This window comes from Callithrix jacchus, chromosome 12 (assembly GCF_049354715.1).
Source record: "Callithrix jacchus isolate 240 chromosome 12, calJac240_pri, whole genome shotgun sequence".
Lineage (NCBI taxonomy): Eukaryota > Metazoa > Chordata > Mammalia > Primates > Cebidae > Callithrix > Callithrix jacchus.
Genome location: NC_133513.1, coordinates 36,240,537 through 36,260,826, shown reverse-complemented (window position 1 = coordinate 36,260,826; position 20,290 = coordinate 36,240,537). Strand labels below are relative to the sequence as shown.

The 20,290-nt window shown below is 40.7% G+C and overlaps 1 protein-coding gene across 4 annotated transcripts in view; it reads right to left on the bottom strand.

Annotated features, from left to right (window-relative positions):
• LOC100405404 (ribosome biogenesis protein BMS1 homolog) overlaps positions 1-20,290 on the bottom strand; it is an 83,680-nt gene that overhangs the window by 9,828 nt on the left and 53,562 nt on the right. For 3 of the 4 annotated variants that reach the window (XR_008475233.2, XR_008475234.2, XR_013524819.1), the window contains 4 exons: positions 19,489-19,567; positions 13,016-13,154; positions 9,928-11,002; positions 8,573-9,738 (listed from right to left, as the gene is read on the bottom strand). Coding sequence is in view for 1 of the 4 variants with exons in the window: in XM_078345291.1 (XP_078201417.1) it covers positions 8,558-8,715; positions 9,928-10,164; positions 10,456-10,495 (435 nt within the window). In the remaining 3 variants the exon portion in view is untranslated. Of the gene's footprint in view, positions 1-8,557; positions 9,739-9,927; positions 11,003-13,015; positions 13,155-19,488; positions 19,568-20,290 lie in introns of those variants that run through there. The other variant, XM_078345291.1, reaches the window with a different exon arrangement.

Here is a 20,290-nt window from a genome sequence, read left to right as displayed (position 1 = left end):
AGATATCCATGACCTTAAAAATGGAAGAATTTTAAACTTTCTAAACAGGAAAATATTGGGAAGGACTGTTATGAAAACAGAGTTTAAAACACTTTGATTGAAGGCAATACTTCTTAATACTGAAGTACATTAAGAAAAAATCCTATCATTCCATGACATTGGCAAGTCTGACAGAGTACTGTGATTTGAATTAATCAGAAGTTTGATCCTGTGAAATGAGCTGAGACCTTGTTTATGATTCCAGAGTAAACTAATTAATTCATCCATTTATTCAATACCCATTTAATACTTGAGCCCTTAGTAAACATGCTGTACACTGTGTGTATGTGCTGCGGATATTGCTTGGACCAACATAAACAAGGTTCTTATTCTTGTAAAACTTTATCTTCCAGTAAGGGAGTTAACAGACTGTGTTGTCCATCACTCCTACCTGCATTGCTAGGATTACTATTGATTTTCAGCTATTGGATCTTCATTCCAGACATTAGGATACAGAAAGAAAAGGAGGAAAGTTTTTTAGAAGGTACTCACAGCACAGTGCTTACAAATTATTGGCTTAAAACTTAGTCATATGGCCATACCTAGCTGCAGGGGAGGTTCATATATATACAACCCTATAGCGAGGGTAATGAATACAGAAGAAAACAATTGGATATGGAAAGGAAACTAGCATGCTATGCCACAATCTTTAAGGAAAGGCTAGGGAAATTTTGGCTTAAGGCAAGAATAATCACAACAAAATTTTACAACCCTTTGTAAGCATATATGAAAAACATACAAAAAGTTTGTAATGATCTTGTCTTAAGCTAAGAGGACAGAAAAAAATGCGAAAAAAACATAAAATGAAACTTTGGTTTACAAGTAAGAAACATTTTATGGCAGTCGAGAGGTCAGGGTTGTATTATGTGAATGTTGTGACTCATTAATTTCATGTTGGATAGCATAACCTGACATTTTATAAAAGTGGTTTTTCATATGAATTTTTTCCAGGTGCCCTACAAAGTCCTGTCCCATCAGAAGTGAATATTATTAGTCTTCAATATTCTTGAGATATCTTAATGGTATCTTCTACAGTCTTCCATTGTTCAGTTTAGGTAAACCTAGGAATCATGTTTGGGTATTGTCTCCTACAACTTTTGTTACCCCATCCCCATCATAAGTCAGGAAGGTCTTGGATATTTTGTGCTCTAGCATTTAATTCATCATGAATCCTAGAGTTATTTGCTATTCTAGTCATTTGTTCTACTAAACTTCCCATAAGCATAATAAATTTACCATCGCTAACTCCTAAACCATATGGAATTTGTACCTGATTTGACTTTGTAAGCAAAAGTTCTATGTATGTCCTGTAATTCTTGCCTAATATAAAACTAATTTTCAGTAGAGATTATATTTCAGCACTCATGCACCTATGTAACTTCCACTGTTATTGCTGGTTGGGCTTTCCAGGGATCATGAGAACCTCCTGGGTTCTCTGGAAGAGGGACATATTCTTCAGGATAATGTTGGAATATTTTGCAAGCTAAAATCTTATATCTATCTAAATTGACAGCACCTAATGTCTTGAGTAACAAGACTGGTACTTTTTAGTTTTCTTAGCTCTGCGAGTTACTGTGACCAATGCCTAAGTTTGGGTAATCAGGCCAGTATCAGACTGCTCTTTGCTAGAACTTTTTGCCTAATACATTTCTCTATTGCTTTCTACAGGTCACTGGATGTTAATATGGGTTCTGGAATTGCAATTTTTTAAAATGTTTTGTGAATGACAGGCAACATAGTAATTTAATTTTCAAATATAATTTGCAAGTGAAATGTGTAGGACTCCAATAAGGCACAATGACCTAGATTCTGAGTATGATGTCCTCAGGAAAGGCAAATAGTGACTTGAACAAGTACACTCCTGTCTGCTTACACCCAGTCACTTTTGCACTGCTCAATGGCAGGCATGGGGTATGACCTCTGGTTGGCAGATGTCCACTCATTATGACCCTGGATTGGACACAGAGTTACCTTGAGTCAGGCCAGCCACGTGTTGTTGGACTATTCCTTGGAGATACACGCACTAGTGACTGTTAAAGTACCTGAGTCATTAGGTGCCTGTAGACGATGCCCACTGATATGTGCTTTAGGTACAAGTTGCCTAGCTGTGCTGACACTGACCGAAGCTGTGAAGTTTCACAATGACACTGTAGCCAACTACATATGCTCAGATTTACCATTTATCAAGAAATCTTCACACCACCAATTAAGCAATTGTTCTGCACACAGGCAGTAATAAAGGGGGTAAAAAACCACAGCGATGGCTTGAGAGACAAATGTACGTCCTGAAGAGTCCAGTGGGTTCAGAAGCCCTTTGGATGCTGGTAAGATGCTCTTTTTGGCCAGAGATCCCAACAGCAGCCACCAGGTCTGGAGAAGTCCTTAGAATTCTCATGTACAAAGCTTTTGAAAACATCTTAGACAAGATCTCGTCTTTGCTGGTTTTATGATGCTCTGCAGATGGGTCCCCTCTCATTTTCTCAGCCACCTTTCACTTCCTATCAGTTCACTTCAGGTCTCGCATGACCCCAGGCAGCAGTAGTTGTTATCACCTTAGTCCATTCATATGTGTTTATCTCTTTGGGGATGAGGGGATCCCCAAAGAGATAAACACTGTAGACTTCACTGTAGACTTAATTCTACTGGAGAAGAGTGACACCATTTTAAGACATCAGGATCACAAATCATTATCACATATCATCAGGGCAGACAATAGCTACCACCTGGGGCGGAAAGCAGGGAACTCCATTTATTCTGAAAATATTCTGTCTTGATTATGGTGCCAGTTACTGTGAGGGATTTCCTTTTCTCCACTTGTTTTTTACAAGTTTTGAGTCTGGACTGCTAACATTCTACTGATTTCCGGGTGAAGGAACTGACTACACCATCCCAGCCTGTCAGAGCATTTGCCCCAATACTTCCACTTTAAGAGTTTTCCACCTTGTCCAGAACTACAGCCATTAATACCCTCATTTTCTCTCTTAGGAGAATGAATAACACATCTCACATACACACCCATACCCTTCTTTCCCCAAATATCAAACACAAAAATCCAATCTGTCTCCTTCTACCTAAGCAATTTTAGACAGTCACTTTCTCATAATTACCTAAGCTCCCTGACTTACCACTCGTCCTTTCCCCAGCAAAATCTCATCCCTGGATGAGCCCCACATTGTGTTGGCTCAGTGACACCACTCAGCTGAACCAGGAAAATATTAAAAAGTGGTCAGAGGTATCATCATGAATTCAAATTACTTACACAACAAACTGGCCCTAAATATTTCCAGAAATCCATAAAAGTTTTATGTCTCCAATGGCATAATTTCTTCAGAAACCCAACATGTACAACCAATTTTTTCTATGTTCTTCTAACTTTTATTCAACGTCTCTCCTCTGATACCTTGCCAAATCATTCAAGGTGAAAATATATCCTGTTAGGCAAGAGCCGATCATCTTCCAGTAACCTAAGAAATAATATGCACAGAATGCACCCACCTCATCTTTCTCTGTCCCATCATGTCAGAAAAAATACCCCTCCTTTTGTCACAAGGCAAATCTGAGATAGACGATTTAGATGGCCTGTAATTCCGGCACTTGGGGAGGCCAATGCAGGCAGATTATTTGAGCCCATGCCTTTGAAATAAGCCTACGCAACTTAGAGAAACCCCATCTTTAAAATAAAAACAAACAAATATTTAGCTGAGCATGGTGGTATGGTGGCACATGTCTGTAGTCCCAGCTACTCAGGGCTGGGAGCACTGAGGTGGCAGGATCACCTGAGCCTGGAAGGTTGAGGCTGCAATGAGCAGTGATCACAACACTGCACTCCAGGCCGGGCAACAGATATTTTTAAAAGAATCTTCTCTGTTAAAAATAATCAGATAAACTGGTGGCCATGAGGCTGAGTTGGCTCCTGTGTGCTCAGTTCCTCCTTAAACAAACCAAAACTTGACTCAGTGAAAACAGTAAAATGAAACTTAAGCTTAACCCATCAGAAACCACCAACTAATATCTAACTAGAGACTTCCCTCTGTAATGATCCAAATGAGGCCATTGCTCCACTTTACCCAATCAAGCATTTTCTTTTTCCTCTACATTCACCATGTAAAAGTGTTTCCCCCACTCCCCAAGCCTCTCCTTTGGAGCTCAGAGCTGCTTGCAGCCAGGGGCTGCCTGATTTGTACATTTCTGGAAGCTCAACATGCCTAATGTTTGAATGTGCCTGAATTGTATCTTTTAACAGCTCTCATGGTTACATCATTCTTTCTAGAGCCTCAAGTTCTATCTCCGTCATTGGACTGATTCTTCAGTATGTTAACATGTTCTCCTCCGGCCGGGCGCGGTGGCTCAAGCCTGTAATCCCAGCACTTTGGGAGGCCGAGGCGGGTGGATCACGAGGTCGGCAGATCGAGACCAACCTGGTCAACATGGTGAAACCCCGTCTCTACTTAAAATTACAAAAAAATTAGCTGGGCATGGTGGCGCGTGCCTGTAATCCCAGCTACTCAGGAGGCTGAGGCAGGAGAATTGCCTGAACCCAGGGGGCGGAGGTTGCGGTGAGCCGAGATCGCGCCATTGCACTCCAGCCTTGGTAACAAGAGGGAAACTCCGTCTCAAAAAAAAAAAAAAAAAAAAAAAAAACATGTTCTCCTCTACCACGGTAAAGACTCTCCTAATATGAGCAGTTTCTTACAAAACTATACATACTGTCATATGTGATGCAACAGTTGCACTCCCTAGATCTTTGTCCAAATGACCAGAGTTTATGTCCATGTAAAAACCTGAACACTTTTTAAAACAGATGCCAAAACCTAGGAGGAACCAAGTTGTTCTTCAGTAGCTTAACTGATAAATATGACTGTAGCATATTTAAAAAATGAAATATTAATTACTTCTAAAAATAAATGAGCTACTGAGCCATCAGAAGACACTGAGGAGTCTTAAATGCACATTACTAACTGAAAAAAGCCAATCTGTAAAGTTACCTATTCTATGATTCCAAGAACATAACATTCAGAAAAATGCAAAACTACGGAGCTGAAAAGATTAGTGATTTCCAGTGGTTAGGAAAAAAAAAGGACAAATAAATAGACCACAGGATAATTACAGTAATGAAAATAAACTGTAGGACATTATAACAGGTATAATGATACATTCATTATACATTTCATTCTCGTTATGTATTTCTGCAAACCCTCAGAATGTGCACCACCAAGGCTGTCGCTCTGGGTGATGAGGATGTGTCAATGTAAGTTCACTAACTATAATAAATATTCTACTCTGTTGTAGGACGTTGTTAGTGGAGTGACCCAAGAGTGTACATGAATCGAGGGCATATGGGAACTTTGGAGTCTGCACTCCATTTTGCTGTACACTTAAAACTACTCTAAAATAATAATGTCTTTTAAAAAGTCTCCAACTGGTCTGAGCCAGTTCTATTAAAGCTCAGAAAATGCTGCTTAAATGAGCTAGATCTGACCCACCTGGCAAGAAGAGGCAGGAAAGACCCAGGCCAGGGGAGTATATTGCACATGCATGCACCCTGAAACTGGAGGAAGCTTGGAGGCCCTTTAACTTCGTCCTGAGCCCATTGAAACTGCAATCACAGGCACAGATGCCTGGGACACCAGTCTGAATCTGCCAGCATCCAAGGCCACATGAACACAAATGCACTGTCTCCTCTGTGATTGGTAGCTAAGGATGTTAGGACACGATTGGTGTAGGATGGGAGATGAACTGAGAACAACAGATTCTGTAGGTTTTTGTTGCCTCTTCCCACCCCCAAGCATTTCAATCTTTCCTCTTGTCACAGGCATCAAGGAAGCTAGCTCTCTGTGAACATCATCTGCGCAGCCTACAGTTGTGTCACCCTTAGCCTCTTATGTCCTCCTATGGCAGTGTCAGTCAGGACATCCAACCTTGCAAATTCAAGAGTCCGCACATGGCCACGATCATGTCGGGATGAGCAGAACCCCTTCTCTGGTCTGCAGACAAATGTGCCCTACCTTCTGGCCTTCTACCAGCAACTGGAAGCCCTGGAAATTTCCAGACACACAACAGTGTTATAAACTGCAGGCTGCTGCCGCATCCTATGGCAGAGTAGACCTCTTCTCCACCAGACTTGGCCTGTTATCCAGTTGAATGAAATGTCTTTTTAACACAGCAACAGGGCACAGAAACTACTGTTCCTTGGCCCTGAACCCCATCACATGGTCTGCAGGTACACACCAGTCCTCAGGAAATACCACAGAATTGAGGCCTCAGGCCCTAGAGTGTGCACATTGGCTCTGCTTTCAGAAAACATCAAGGTACTATTGGCAAGCCTCCTGTAGACTTTATGCAGAAGAATAAAAACAAAAACAAGTGATAAACATACACACAAACACACACACACACACACACACACACACCCATACCCATAGTAACTAACAGGATCTTCTTCCAGGGGATTTGCAGAGAAAGGAGCAGAAAAATCACAGGGGCCTTTCACAGCTACTTCCTTGAGCCCCTTTTCAGATCGAGCTGTCTAGACCTGTCTAAGCCCAAGCAACACCACCCTGATATGCAGGAGCTAGCTTCCTTGCCTGAAATTCAACATCGAGAAATGATTTCTTCTACTTAACACTGATAGGAGTATCCTCAAGCGGTGTCTTCACTGGCAGGGGTGAAGTTAGGGAGTTCCTTAAAAAGTGAGACTTCTGCCCACCACCTAGAAAACCTAAACATTTCCATCTATGCCACAAAGTCCAAATCACTGGCCACTGCCCCAGTGTATGGCAGTGTATGGCAGATGAGACCATGTCTCCATCTAACACCATTAAAAGGACACAACTGGTCTTTATATGCCTCCTAATAAGAAAACACCACCACCTAGGAAGACGTTTGCTGAAAAATAAAAATCAAATTTAAATCCTATCCAACTGCCAGATGTTTTGTCCATCGGGTAACTAGAACCACGTGGCTATTCAAATTGTTCTTATTTAAGATGAAACAAAATTTAAAATTTAGGTCTCCAGACTCACTAGCCACATTTAAAGTGTTCAGTAGCCACAAGTAGCCACAACCCACAACTCAGATATACATTCTGCTCACCACAGAAGTTCTATCAGTATTGCTCCATACCCATTCACAGGACATACAGGAGGGTCTGAGAAACTGCAGAGGGATGCAAAGTAATCCACAAAATCCAGAATATAAGAAACTCTACAGACCAAAGACTTGGTTTCTTAAATAAAATGTAACCAAAAAAAGAAATGGGAAGGAAGATTGTTGACTAAAAATTTTAAAAGAGAGACTAAAAAAGTCATGAAAATCAAGTAAAAGTAAACTTGATGCTTATGGAAGCATGGAGGAGGAAACCCGGAAGAAAAGGAAAGAATCACCACAAGGGACTGGACCACACCTCCTTCTACAGGGAGGAAGAGGACTGTGGCTGGTGTCGCAATCAAGCAGTAAGGCTAGGTTTCCCAGCCTGAGTGCTGAGTACAGGGGTACTCACCTTCTGGCAACCCATAAAGTTAAACAATTGTTTTTACATGGTTTTCTATAGATATATGAAATTTCACCATCAACGATGGTTCAATAAAATCTCATAAAGTGCATTATTACCTGGCCAATTATAACAAGCAAGATGAGCGCAATTAGGCCTCTAGGAGAAGTGACATCAAAGCCAAGATGAATTGACAAAAAAAAAAAGGCAGCCTTTGGAAGATCAGAACATTCCAGAAGAGAATATAGAGAAAGGGGCTGATGCGATGGCTCACTCCTGTAATCCCAGCACTCTGGGAAGCCAAGACAGGAAGATCATTCAAGCCCAGAGTTCGAGACTCTAGCTCAACATGGTGAAACATTGTCTCTACAAAAAATGCAAAAATTAACCAGGCCTGGTAGCTCATGCCTATAGTCCTGGCTACTACAGAGGCTGAGGTAGAAAGATCCCTTGAGTCCAGGAGGTCGAGACTCCATTGGGCCATACCATCGTGCCACTGCACACCAGCCCAGAATGCAGAGCAAGACCGGTCTCAAAAAAAAAATAAAGAGAGAGTGAAAGAGAAAAAGTCTAAGAGGAGGGTAAGCTGTGGCAAGTTTCAATACTGAATGAATTCCAGTATGACTACAAAGTGGTGAGATGCAAGAACATTTATGGGTATCACAGATTTCTGTACGCTTACAAATAGCAGAAACTATAAATGTTAACTCAGGGATGCTACGTATATCCTAGTGATAAGATGCAAAATACATCAGATGTATAAAAACTTATGTGTGATGCTTCAAAATAAAGATTTACACTACTGTCCACACTGGAAACCTGTCCTCCATGGGCTGTGCACATGGTCTAACTAAACTCAGAAACTGTTATTGCTTAGGATGGATGAAGTGCCCACTACAATATCTAGATGACCTGTCATCCTATAAAAAAAAAGGAAGCCAACAACAGGTAAGCCATATTGACATCAGATCATCTTATTCTAGAACAATTCTCTAATTCTCTGATAAATCAAACGTACCATCCCCTTACCTCCTCTAAATCCCAGTCATGGGGCGCCTCGACAAGAAATCTGGAGCAGTCCAAAGAGGCAGCCTTCTGCTTACACTCTCTGTCAGGCTGGTTGACACGAAGTAGCCCTCCAAGCTCTTCTCGGGTATCATCATCATCTTCTTCGTTATCGTCTATCACTAAAGAGAACACCATGGCAGAAAAGTGAGGAAAGAAAAAAACACTTACAGCCCTAAGGACTCATTGTTTCCAACAATTTAAGCCATGAGTCTTGGAACTCAGGAACTGAGGGTCTCTGTCTGTGGGGGGTATGGCAATGGCCACATATGAGTCAAGCACTGAGAGGGCAGGTCAGCCACAGGTGAAGAGAGGCCAGGAAGCTATTGCTCTACATGTGTGGGGGCTCCTGCGCTCCTGCATGGCAGCAGCTAAGTGGTTGAGAAGGATTGAGAATATTAGGGTAAGGGAGGAAAGGAACATTTAAAGGCAGAGCTTTAGATTATAAAGAAGAGCTTTAAAGAGTGTTTAGCCTCTCGTTACGAAGAGCACCTAGATAAAACCTGAATAAAAATCACTACACAACAACCCTCCCATTTCAGTATGCTGAGCCCAAATGTCTCATCATGTGGCCTTGATCTCATTGTGCAGTAACCAGGGAGCACAATATAAAGGTCACAACTATAAATTTATTTTTGCATTAATTCTACCACAAAGAACATATAGGAAAGTTTAATAAAGCATAAAATCAGAGGACAAGGGCAAAATGTGTTGCACAGAGTTATTCTCATAAACAAAAAAAATATTTTTCTGGCATTAAATTCTACCAAAAATTTTCTCATGAAGGACTTTTCAATGGGGACATAACATGATACAATGGACAGTATTTGCATCAAGTTTTACAGCAAACCCATAAGTTTACTTCACAAGACCAGTGTGCGTTCCTCATAAGCTGATGATTAAAGACATAAATAGGAAATGTGATGGCCAGCAATGATGGATGTCAACAATACCACCCCAATCCTCCAACCAACTCTCACCTCCTTTTCAGAAAATAATCAGAGAAACTGAAACGTTTCCAGCTCTGAACCAGAGTTCTTTACCTGTCCCATAAATAAGCTTTTGGAGGTTTGGAGCTGCTTGCTGCTGCCTCAGAAAGGCCTCAGCTGCCTTTCTGGAAAGGTCTTCCTTTCACTTGAGGGCACCTGAAATGACCAACGCCAACCTCCAATGAGGCTTGTTTATGTGTCTCCCCTCCCTCTGGACCATCCACAATGCAGCATCTCAACAGTTAACAAAATCTTAAAATCAACAGACCCCCAAATGTAGACATTCCTTTGGGTACTATTTCGAGAGTCAAGTTCATAGTAGCAAACAACTAAATTGAAGCTTACCTGAGGTTTCTGTGGGATCATTCCTTTCTTCCTTGTAATCTTCTTCCTCTTTGAGTAAATCTTCTGTATCACTGGTCTCATCAATTAAGTTCCTCGACCCCAGTTTCTGACCACTGCCCACCTCAGAAGGCTTCAAAAGCTTTTTCCTAAGAGCCTCTTGATTTTCTGAGTCCTCTTCCTCTGCACTGAGTGAGGAGCTTTCTTCAGATTCATCTTCAGATGCAAACGCCTCTTCAGCTGTGTAATGCCCAGTATTGGAAGTGGTGAGGGCTGCTTTCTATTTTTTGTTTTTTGTTTTTTTTTGATACAGAATCTCACTCCATCACCCAGACTGGAGTGTAAAGGCACAATCTCGTATCATTGCAACCCCTGCCTCCCAGGTTCAAGCAGTTCTCCTGCCTTAGCCTCCCCAGTAGCTGGGACTACAGGTGTCCACCACCACCCCCAGTTTTTGTGTTTTTATCAGAGACAGGGTTTCACCATATTGGCCTGCCTGGTCTCAAACTCCTGACCTTGTGATCTGCCTACCTTGGCCTACCAAAGTGCTGGGATTACAGGCGCGAGCCATGGCGCCCAGCCGAGGGCTGCTTTCTTCATTGGCAAAGACTTCTCCAGATTCACACGGTCACTCTGGTGATTAGCTGGTGACAGCTCTGCTTTACTACCTTCTCCAGCAGCCTTTGATCCTGAAATGCCCTTCTCTCCTGCAGAGCAGTCCTCTTCCTCACTGCTTTCATCAGCTTCCTCCGCTTCCCCTTCTTCTGCTGAGCTCCTCTCAAGGTCATCATCACTGTCAGCAAATGCTGGCAAATCTACTTCACTGTCTTCTTCCAACTCCTCAAGTTTCCGTCGTTTGACGCCCTTAGCAGTCATACACTCCTCAGTCACCTCAGCATTTTCCTCCTCTACTGCTTCCTCATCACTCGAGCCGTTTTCCAACCCGTCATCTTCAGACATTTCATCACCTTCTTCATCGTCACTATCTCCAGATCCATCTTCATCACCAAAAACGGCTTTCCGACGCATTCGACCAGTTTTCAAGTCCATTTGTTTTTCCTCCTTTGGCATCAACAGCCTATATTATTACCAAGGAAATGCAAAATAATTCAAATCGTACCTTAATCAGTTAATCTAGAAATGGCAATATAGTCGATGAAAATACAAAGAAATAGAAAATGTCAAGGAATTGTATAAGATGATGTAAGAAAAAAATGATGTGATAAACACTGTAAGAGTTAATAAGCAAACTCAGGTGTGGTTCCCTAATACCACACTTCAAAAGAACTTACAGAGAGAATAAAGGAATAACCCTCTTTTAAAAAATAAAAAAAAGGTCTAATTTTAGAGAAGATTTGCTCTAAAGGGAAGTTAGTGTTTGGTAGATCTTTTGGAAAGCTGATTAATTTCTAAGCTAAAACACATGATTCTTAAGAGAAATGGCTGAGTCCAGGCCCAAAGCAGAAAGAGGGCAAAATGAGCCTGGATCCTCTTTTTCTGTCAGAAAGTAAGAAACGCTCAAAGACTAACAGAGACAGTTGAAAGGACACAGGAGACCAGCTGAAGGCTCCCACAGCTGAATCCGGGACAGCTTAGGCAACAGAAAGAATAATGATACTAATGGAAAATAAACCATGGAATAAAACGCAAGTGCATTAGTCAGCAGTGGTACTGAAATAAAGGGGAGAAGTGAAAGCTCTTTGTTAAAAATGCCAGCTAACAAACCTAAGAGGAGAGACAGACAAAGAACATCCATTTTAAGTCACCAGTGCCATGACTGATAGCAAAGAATCATCGGGAGGCTAAAATCACAGGATGAAAGACAACTGCAAGAAGCTGTTTAACATAGCACTGTATATAAAATTATGAAAACATAAATTAGAAGAAACTAAAAATCATACCATAAGACATGCATGTTAGAATAGAGCAATAATAGGCCAGGCACAGTGGCTCACATCTGTAATCCCAGGACTTTGGGAGGCCAGTGCAGGAGGACAGCTTGAGCCCAAGAGTTCTAGACCAGCCTGGGCAAAATAGTGAGACCTTATCTCTAGAAAACAATACAAAAATTAGCCAGGAGTGGTTGAAAGGACACAAGAGACAGGCTAAAGGCTCCCACAATCCTGTAGTCCCAGCTACTTGGGGGACTGAAGCGGGAGGATCACTTGGGCCTGGGAGTTCAAGGCTGCAGTGAAGCACGATCAAGCTACTGCACTGCAGCCTGGGAGACAAAGTGAGACCTTATCTCAAAAACAAACAAACAAACAGACACGAATAAGAACAAAATGATGACTACATAAACACTGGATAGAAAAAGGAAATGCTCAGAATATAGAAACAAATTATGTATTTAAACTGTAACTATATCAGAAGGCAGATTTATTTGTCTGTATTTTTGTAGACAAGAATGACTAGAAGGATGTGCAAAAATGAAAATAGCTCATAACACTCATTATAAGAGTGATCTTTCTGCGAACACTTAGTATCTGTCAGGCACTGTGCTAGTTTATGCACAGCGTAACAAATTACATACTAGATAATCTCAAATTTTTCAGATAAATTTTAGTGGGAGTCATAAATCAATACAACAAAACCATGTTTTACAAACATCTACTATGTATAAAGGAATACAAATTCCCAACACAGACTGAAAAATAATTCACATAAGCAATACATCGGAGGAAACCTACCCACGGGAGATAATACAACATAATCTAAATAAAACTTTCAAAATCTAAACAAAACTTTGTGGCTTCTGAACAGCCACAAACTCCCTGACTCTGCTCAAGTGTTTTGTTCACCAAAAGAAAGCCAAGTGGCCCCTCAGGTCTCTTAGAAAACAAAAAGCAACCTATGGAAAATGGTGTAGTATTTGAGGAACATTTGGGATCTGCTGAAAAATGCATCCTGTATTTTACTTCAACGAAATACTCCCTTGTAATGTCAGGTAAGTGAAGAGCCCTCAGAGACACATGCACACACAAAGAAAAAGGAACAACCTGGAATGAATCCCACCAAAATGTTGTCTGATGACAGAACACATTTCTGTAATATAACCTTTTATTAAAAATAGAAAAAAAATCAGACTTACCCTTGATTATCTATATCCTCTGACCCAAGTGGATTGGAATCAGAAAACGGTGTCACTCATCTTGAAGCCATCTTGGCATCAATAATGGAGTGGGTAGAGTGAGACTCTGGACCAGCTTATGGGTGGTCCCCACCTCATCCTGTCAAGACCACCAAGAAAGGAGACATGAGGAAAGTACAAAGATCCTGGAGAGACACTGGTTTCACTCAGTGTCTCAAAATTACCTTACACACATTTCCTGAGAACCTTTCTTAATGCCTCAAAAAGCAGAGAAGAAAATCTTTACAACAAAGCCTGAAATGGATCCCCATCTCCATTAAACTTTTCCAAAGTTCAGGGAGTATAAAAACCTAAACACCTATCTAAAAAACCTCAGTTCCAATGCTATAACCACAATGCTAGTTTTTCTAACATTTTAATGTAACCCTGATTTTAACCTATACAATTCACAATACAATTCACCTAGGAACTAAGAACTAAGAAATAAATATTTGAAACCCACTTTAAATTACAGAGGAGACCACTGTGAATGAGAGAAAGACCAATGACAGCTGGAAAGCACACTGATTTTGTAGAAAGGGGAATGGGCCGTGTAGGCACCACACTGGCAGCAATGCCTGCGCTGGGACCATGGATCAAGGAGGCATGGAGGACAGGACTCTTCTGCTTGGTACAATGGAAAAAAAAAGTTTTTTTAAAATTCTATATATTTACAATATGCATTTTGGCCTTTATTATAAGGACAAGAGAAAAGTCTTCAATAAATAAAAGCTGAGTACATTATTTTTGTGATTAAAAAATAGATTCAGAAAGAATGAGAGTTCACAGCAATGACACCTGCCTCACCGATGCCTGAAAACTGTGGCTGCCACCAAGGTCAACACAGACAGCGTCTTTGTCATACAGCACACCCGCAACTCCTTTTAAAAAGCCAGCTTCAGCTGACGAGTCAGTATCGACTGTTCACTATAGGGGTAAAAATGATCCACAGTCCAAGAGCTTAAACCATGGCACTAAAGAAGGGCATTGTGCCACACTGGAATAGTGCCCCTCTAGCTACAAGAGAAGAGGTCAGAGAAGCGGGGATTCGGTAACACAGTTGCAGGCCGACACACACCGGGGTTACTTTTAAAACCTCCAGCAAGGCCATCTTCCCTTGTTTGGTCATTTTTCAGTTTTCCTGAGAAATAAAGCCATCCCGAGAATCCTATATGTAATTCTAGCATGTTCTAACAACAAGATAATACCTGGCATGTGAATCTGGCTTTTACTTTTCAAGTGCGCTCCTCTTAAATAACCATAAAGTGACACCTTCCGGTCACATTTGATGTTTGTTCGGATATCCTCTGGGTTTGTCAAATCTTCCATCCCAGAAAAACAAACTCAGCCATACAGCAGAAATGAATGCCAGAACTTCCTATCCCTCCTTTCATGTGTCAGTGACTCATCACACTCTTGTCCACTAAGCACGTTGTTTAGAAAACTAGAAAATGCAGAAATAAGGAAGCACTCTTCACCATCCACCAGAGGAAAAAGGACAAACACACAACTGTGTCTCTAGGATGAAAATGACATTCATTCCATAAGAAACCAGACAGGGAGATGTTCACTTGGGGTCAGGGAAAAGTGAAGAACATATTGAGAAAATCCCTTTCTGGAAGAGGGTGAGCCTGTACTCTGGGATTTTTACTATGATGTGGATTCTGGCAGGTGGAAAAGGGTATTCCAGGTTGAGAAAGCTACATGAGGAAGAGCACAAAGGAAGGAAACTGAAGGCACACACGCAGAACTCAAGCACACGGGCACAAGGCAGCATCACTAAAAACTGAGGCTGAACATAGGATGGGGCCACATCCTGTAGACTTAAATGCTTCCAAGCCCTCCCATTTTCCTTAACATCTCATAATTAATTTACTCCCAAAGGTACAGCATCTTGGAGCAATAAGTAGACATTTTCCATCAACTACACTTCTACCCCCACTATACAAATAGGCACAAAATAAATCCTATCACTGTTCTTTTCTTTTTCTAGCCTTTTTAAAGGCCCAGGAAGAAAAAGTTTACAATCACTCTTTCTTTACCTGTCTGCCAAGACATAAGGGTGAGAAGTTTGCCATGTAAGAGGCCTAACTTCATAACTGTCATAGAACGGCCCAAATTGTGGATTTCCTGGTTTTTATATTCTCCATGCACCACTTCAGAAAAATAGAACAGCTTAGCACCCTAGACAGTAAGGGAAAATTAAAAAATAAATGCTTACCAATACTGCCACAAAATAAAAGCTCTAAACAAGAAGCAATCGTAAGAAGGGAGACTTCCAGCAAACCACTGTCCTGAGGCTTCCAGAGCCTTGCTGGCTTCTTTCAGGACTTATTAGAACCCCACAGAGGCAGACTGCTCTGCAGCCAAGCAGAAGTGTCTAAGAATGGTGAGGAGAAGGAGGTCAGGCCTCTGAACACAGAAACGGTTCTGTGGCCAATGAACCAGAGCAGTATGCAAAGGAAGGGGCAGTGCCTGGTCCTGTAACTGTGAGAAACTCCTGATATCCTCTATTTAAAGTCCCGATCCCAAAACAGCCAGACACTGCCTTGTGCAGAGACAAATGAGATGCACCAAGAGGCCCAGAATAAGCAGTCTCTTGAGGGAACTCTTCCAGAGACTGTGAACACACACATACAAAGGAAATTCAGGAGGTGAATCCTATGGAGAAGCTTACTAATGTCTCTTCAGTCTTTCTTTTTTTGTTGAGATGGAGTCTCACTCTGTGAACTGGGCTGGAGTGCAGTGGCACAATCTCAGCTCACTGCACCCTCGGCCTCCCAGATTCAAGGAATTCTCATGTCTCAGCCTCCCGAGCAGCTGGGATTACAGGTGCACACCACCACACCTGACTAATGTTTGCATTTTTATTAGAGACAGGGTTTGGCCTCATTGCCCTGAGCTGGAAACTCCTGGCCTCAAGTGATCTGCCCACCTCTGCCTCCCAAAGTGCTGGGATTACAGGTATGAGCCACTGCACCTGGTCTCTTCAGTCTATTTTTAAAGGATTATACTGTTAGTATCCAACAATTATTTCTCTTCCTACCAGGTAAACTTCTGTCCAGAACCTGTGTTTTAATCGCTTCTTTGTCTTCTTCAGTTGCTTATTATGCTTGAAGGAGTCAAGGTAGGTGAGAACTCCCATAATTTTAGGAAAGCCGTGTACTCGACAGATGTTTAGAAACTCAAACATTTCCATTTCAAACCCAAAGCTGGCATCTAGAAGCATCAGTACCTAAGAGCAGAACACATCATTTCTCAAAGAAACTACCAAACAGACCACCTACACTAGGGGTTGGCAACTGGCCTACAGGCCAAATCCAGCCCATCACCTGTTTGTGTAACTAAAGCTTTATTAGAATATAGCCACGCAATTCATTTACGTATTGTGTACGGCCGCCTGTGCACTACAACTGCAGAGCTAAGTAGCTGCAAGAGATATATGATCCACAAAGCCAAAAACATTTACTCTCTGGCCCTCAACAGAAAAGTCCCAATCCAGACTAAATCAAATTACTAATAGGCATCAGCCAGACAGAGAAACCACCACTCTCTGACTTGCTCTCAAAGGCGCCCATAAGACAATGGCAAGTAGGACATAAACTTCCATTTTAAGAATTTCAATGTATGAGAAGTAACTCAGAAAAGGCTGGGTCTCGTCAGGCACAGTGGCTCACAACTAATCCCAGCACTTTGGAAGGCCAAGGTGGGCAGATCACCTGGAATCAGAAGTTCAAGAGCAGCCTGACCAAAAAAATGGAGAAACCCTGTCTCTAAAACAATAAATAAATAAAAGAAGAAAGAAAAAGAAAAGTCTGGGTCTAACCTGGCCCTTCCCTAAGAAATCCTAATCTAAAGAAATGAAGTTTCACGTAAGACACTTTTAAGCCAAATAACAGGTCTCTTACATCCAAAGAATGGGAAGAAAGTGATAATCAATGAAATATATTAAATATGTACAGAAAACCAACCTCTTTTTATAATCTCACAGAAAAAAAAAACACTGTGTTTTTTGCTGGGAAGTATGCAGTGGAAATCTCTATCCTTTATGTTAATTTGTATAATTGAATTGCTCAGAAATTTTTTGAATTAAGTCAAAAAACAGTAAGATTATGATGAATGATAGTCTATAAGAAAATATAAACAGATAAGATGAATATTCAAAATTTAAGATCCTTCAAAGATGCAAAATAATTTCAGAATTCTGGACATGTCTAGTTTTAATATTAAAGATATTTCTGTTATCTTTCCATAGATAACTAAAAATAACAAAAAATGGAAACAGAAATGCCCATCTTTGATTAAACCAAGAAACATCCAAAATCTGATACCACAGAATGTATGCAGGTGAGCTTATAAGAAAGCACAGCTGCCACTGCAGACTGAGGCAGCGAGCAGAGCCCTCCAGCAACACTGGACCAGCTCAAAGGACAGGTGGAGTATCTTCACACCACATCTGATGCCACAGAGTGCCAAGGGGCAAGCAGTTGGTTATAGGGTCAGGAAGAACAGGGGGCAAACAGTACCTCAGCTACCAATCTTTGTCATCTAAGCCAGTGTTACTCCCTTAATCCACACACATGTACGCACCTAAATTTACATATTGTGTGTGCCTCTGTGTACTCAGGAGGCTTTAACAACCCAGAGCAGAGCAAGCAACATAAGCTAGGCTAAACAAATTATGGTGCACCCATAGGATGGAATATTATTTTTTTAAAAAAAGGAGGCAGAACTACAGTACTTATTGATTATATATCTCCAAGATATATTACATGAAAAAAGCAAAGCACAGAACAGTGTGTCAAATAAGCTACGATTTGTGTTTTTAAAGGGTGGCGTGTGTGTTTATGTGCATCTGGAAGGATACTGCTCTGCAGGGATCTGAGGGACCAGCAGTTAGAGCAGGGAAAAGAAAATGTGCATTGTGTGTACCCTGCATTACAGTTAGAGTACTTTACCCTGTGTGCGTTCCTTTTGAAAATCTTAAAAAGATTTACATAGTAGGCATCTCTCTCAATGATGGTTAAGAGGCTGGGACGGGTGGCAGGGAGGGAGGGACAAAGAGGGAAAGGTTAACAGGTAAAAAAAAATACACTTCAATAAAATAAATTCTAGTGTCCAACAGCACAATAGGGTGGCTATAATTTTAATTTAGAATAACTAAAAGAATGAAATCGAAATGTTCCTAATACAAAGAAATGATCAATGTTTGAGGTGACAGATATCCTAATTACCCTGATTTGATCATCACACATTGTATACTTCTATCAAAATACCACATGTATCCCATAAATATGTACAACTATTATGTATTCATAATAATTAAAAATAAAAATGTAACGGCATCTCTTAATATGTATGTCTTCAAAATTAGAAACGTGCTATATTTTAAATAAGAGAAATAAATGACTTCTTTCAACCATCCCAATCATTTCAAGTACACAAGATTTAGTAAGCCTACACTACATTAATAACACTTATTTTTATTAACAGCAGCATTACATGTTCAAAATTTGAATGTCATTTAGCTTCCTGACATTACGATGACACATCTTTAAAATCTGTATTACTTTTTACTTTGTCATTTAGGAGTTTCCTGAGCCAAAGTATAAAATCTGTAGTCCTCTGTCACCAAACAGCTGTCCAGAAAAAACTAAATAAAAATGAAAAAACCAAGGTATCTGTCACCCCACACTTCCTAATCAATATGGCTTATTTTTTTTCTAATTTGTATTTTATTTTTGCTCATTTAAAAGACAGTTAATAGAATATCAGAAATAGTGAACCTTACCATTTCCATAAATGCAAGCGGTGTACATTTTCCTTACAATGAGTACTGTCTGGATTTTGCATGATAAACTCTGACCACTTCTTCAGGGCAATTCATGTACTTACTTTAGCATTATCATTAAGGATGAAGGTTCTGGAACCATCAGAAACAAGGGTCCCACCTTCACACAAGTTACTTAACTGCTGGGAGGCTGTATTTTATCTTATGGAAACTACAGATAATACCGAACTCACCTCAAGGGTGTATCAAGGGTTTATGTAAGCTAAATTTGTAGAAAGCAGTTAGCACAGTGCCAGGAAGCGTTCAAGAAGAAACGGTACTTACTGTAATATATTCGTACATATATACATATGCATGTCAATGAGCTCCTATTAGCTGTGTTCATTAAAGGTTTCTCCATTCGATGATTTGCTTTTAGATTTTGGGATATATTTCATTGTGCATATTCCAATTTTATTATTAATGTAACAACATTTATTACTATTATTATTATTATCATCAGTTCAATCACATGAATGTATCCCTGATGATGACCATGATTCCTTTAATAATTATAAAACACTCTTCCCTTCCTCACAGGGTAAATAACCTATCACATGCTGTAAGTCTCCATCAGCACCCCACGCTGCCCCTGCTAACTTACCGGATCTGCTACTTTAGCCAGATCAATCATCATGTTAATGCCACACCCACATTCAATAATGGTGAGTCTGCGCTTTTACCTATAAGTGAAAAGATGAAAATTTTCCTTTAAAAAGACTCTGAAAAAACTCTAACCATCAACTCTAATTTTCGTGTTTTAATTGCATCCAGTAAAACACCATATACATTTACAGGCATGTATCAGAAGCTCATTTTTATAGGCAAAAACTGATAACATAAAATAAATTCCATCCTAGTTTTCCTGCTGAGTTCTAAATTGAAATAATATCAGAAGTCTACCCAGATGAATAAAAGTGCTCACACAGAGAAAATCCTGACTGGACAGCCTCCATGATAACCATGATCCTGCTGTTCAGCTGCAGGCCAATGTCTTCGCCTCTATCAAAACTTCCCGTATTCCCACTATAGCTGAAAACATCCTCCAACATAATGCAACAGAATATTCATAATAATAATCAGTTATGATTACCTTAATAATAAATTAAAGTAAAAAGAAAACGGTCAAGAAAATATGAGCTGGGCACAGTGGCTCATGCCTGTAGTCTCAGCACCTTGGGAGGCTAATGCAGGCAGATCCCTTGAGCCCAGGAGTTTTGAAACCAGCCTGGGCCACATGGGGAAACCCCATCTCTACAGGGGGGAAAAAAGGAAAAGAAAAATTAGCCAGGCATAGTGGCAAGCACTACTCAGGAAGCTAAGGTAGGGGGATTGCTTGAGCCTAGGAGGTTGAGGCTGCAGTGAGCTGTAATCGCCCCACTGCACTCCAGCCTGTGCCATAGAGT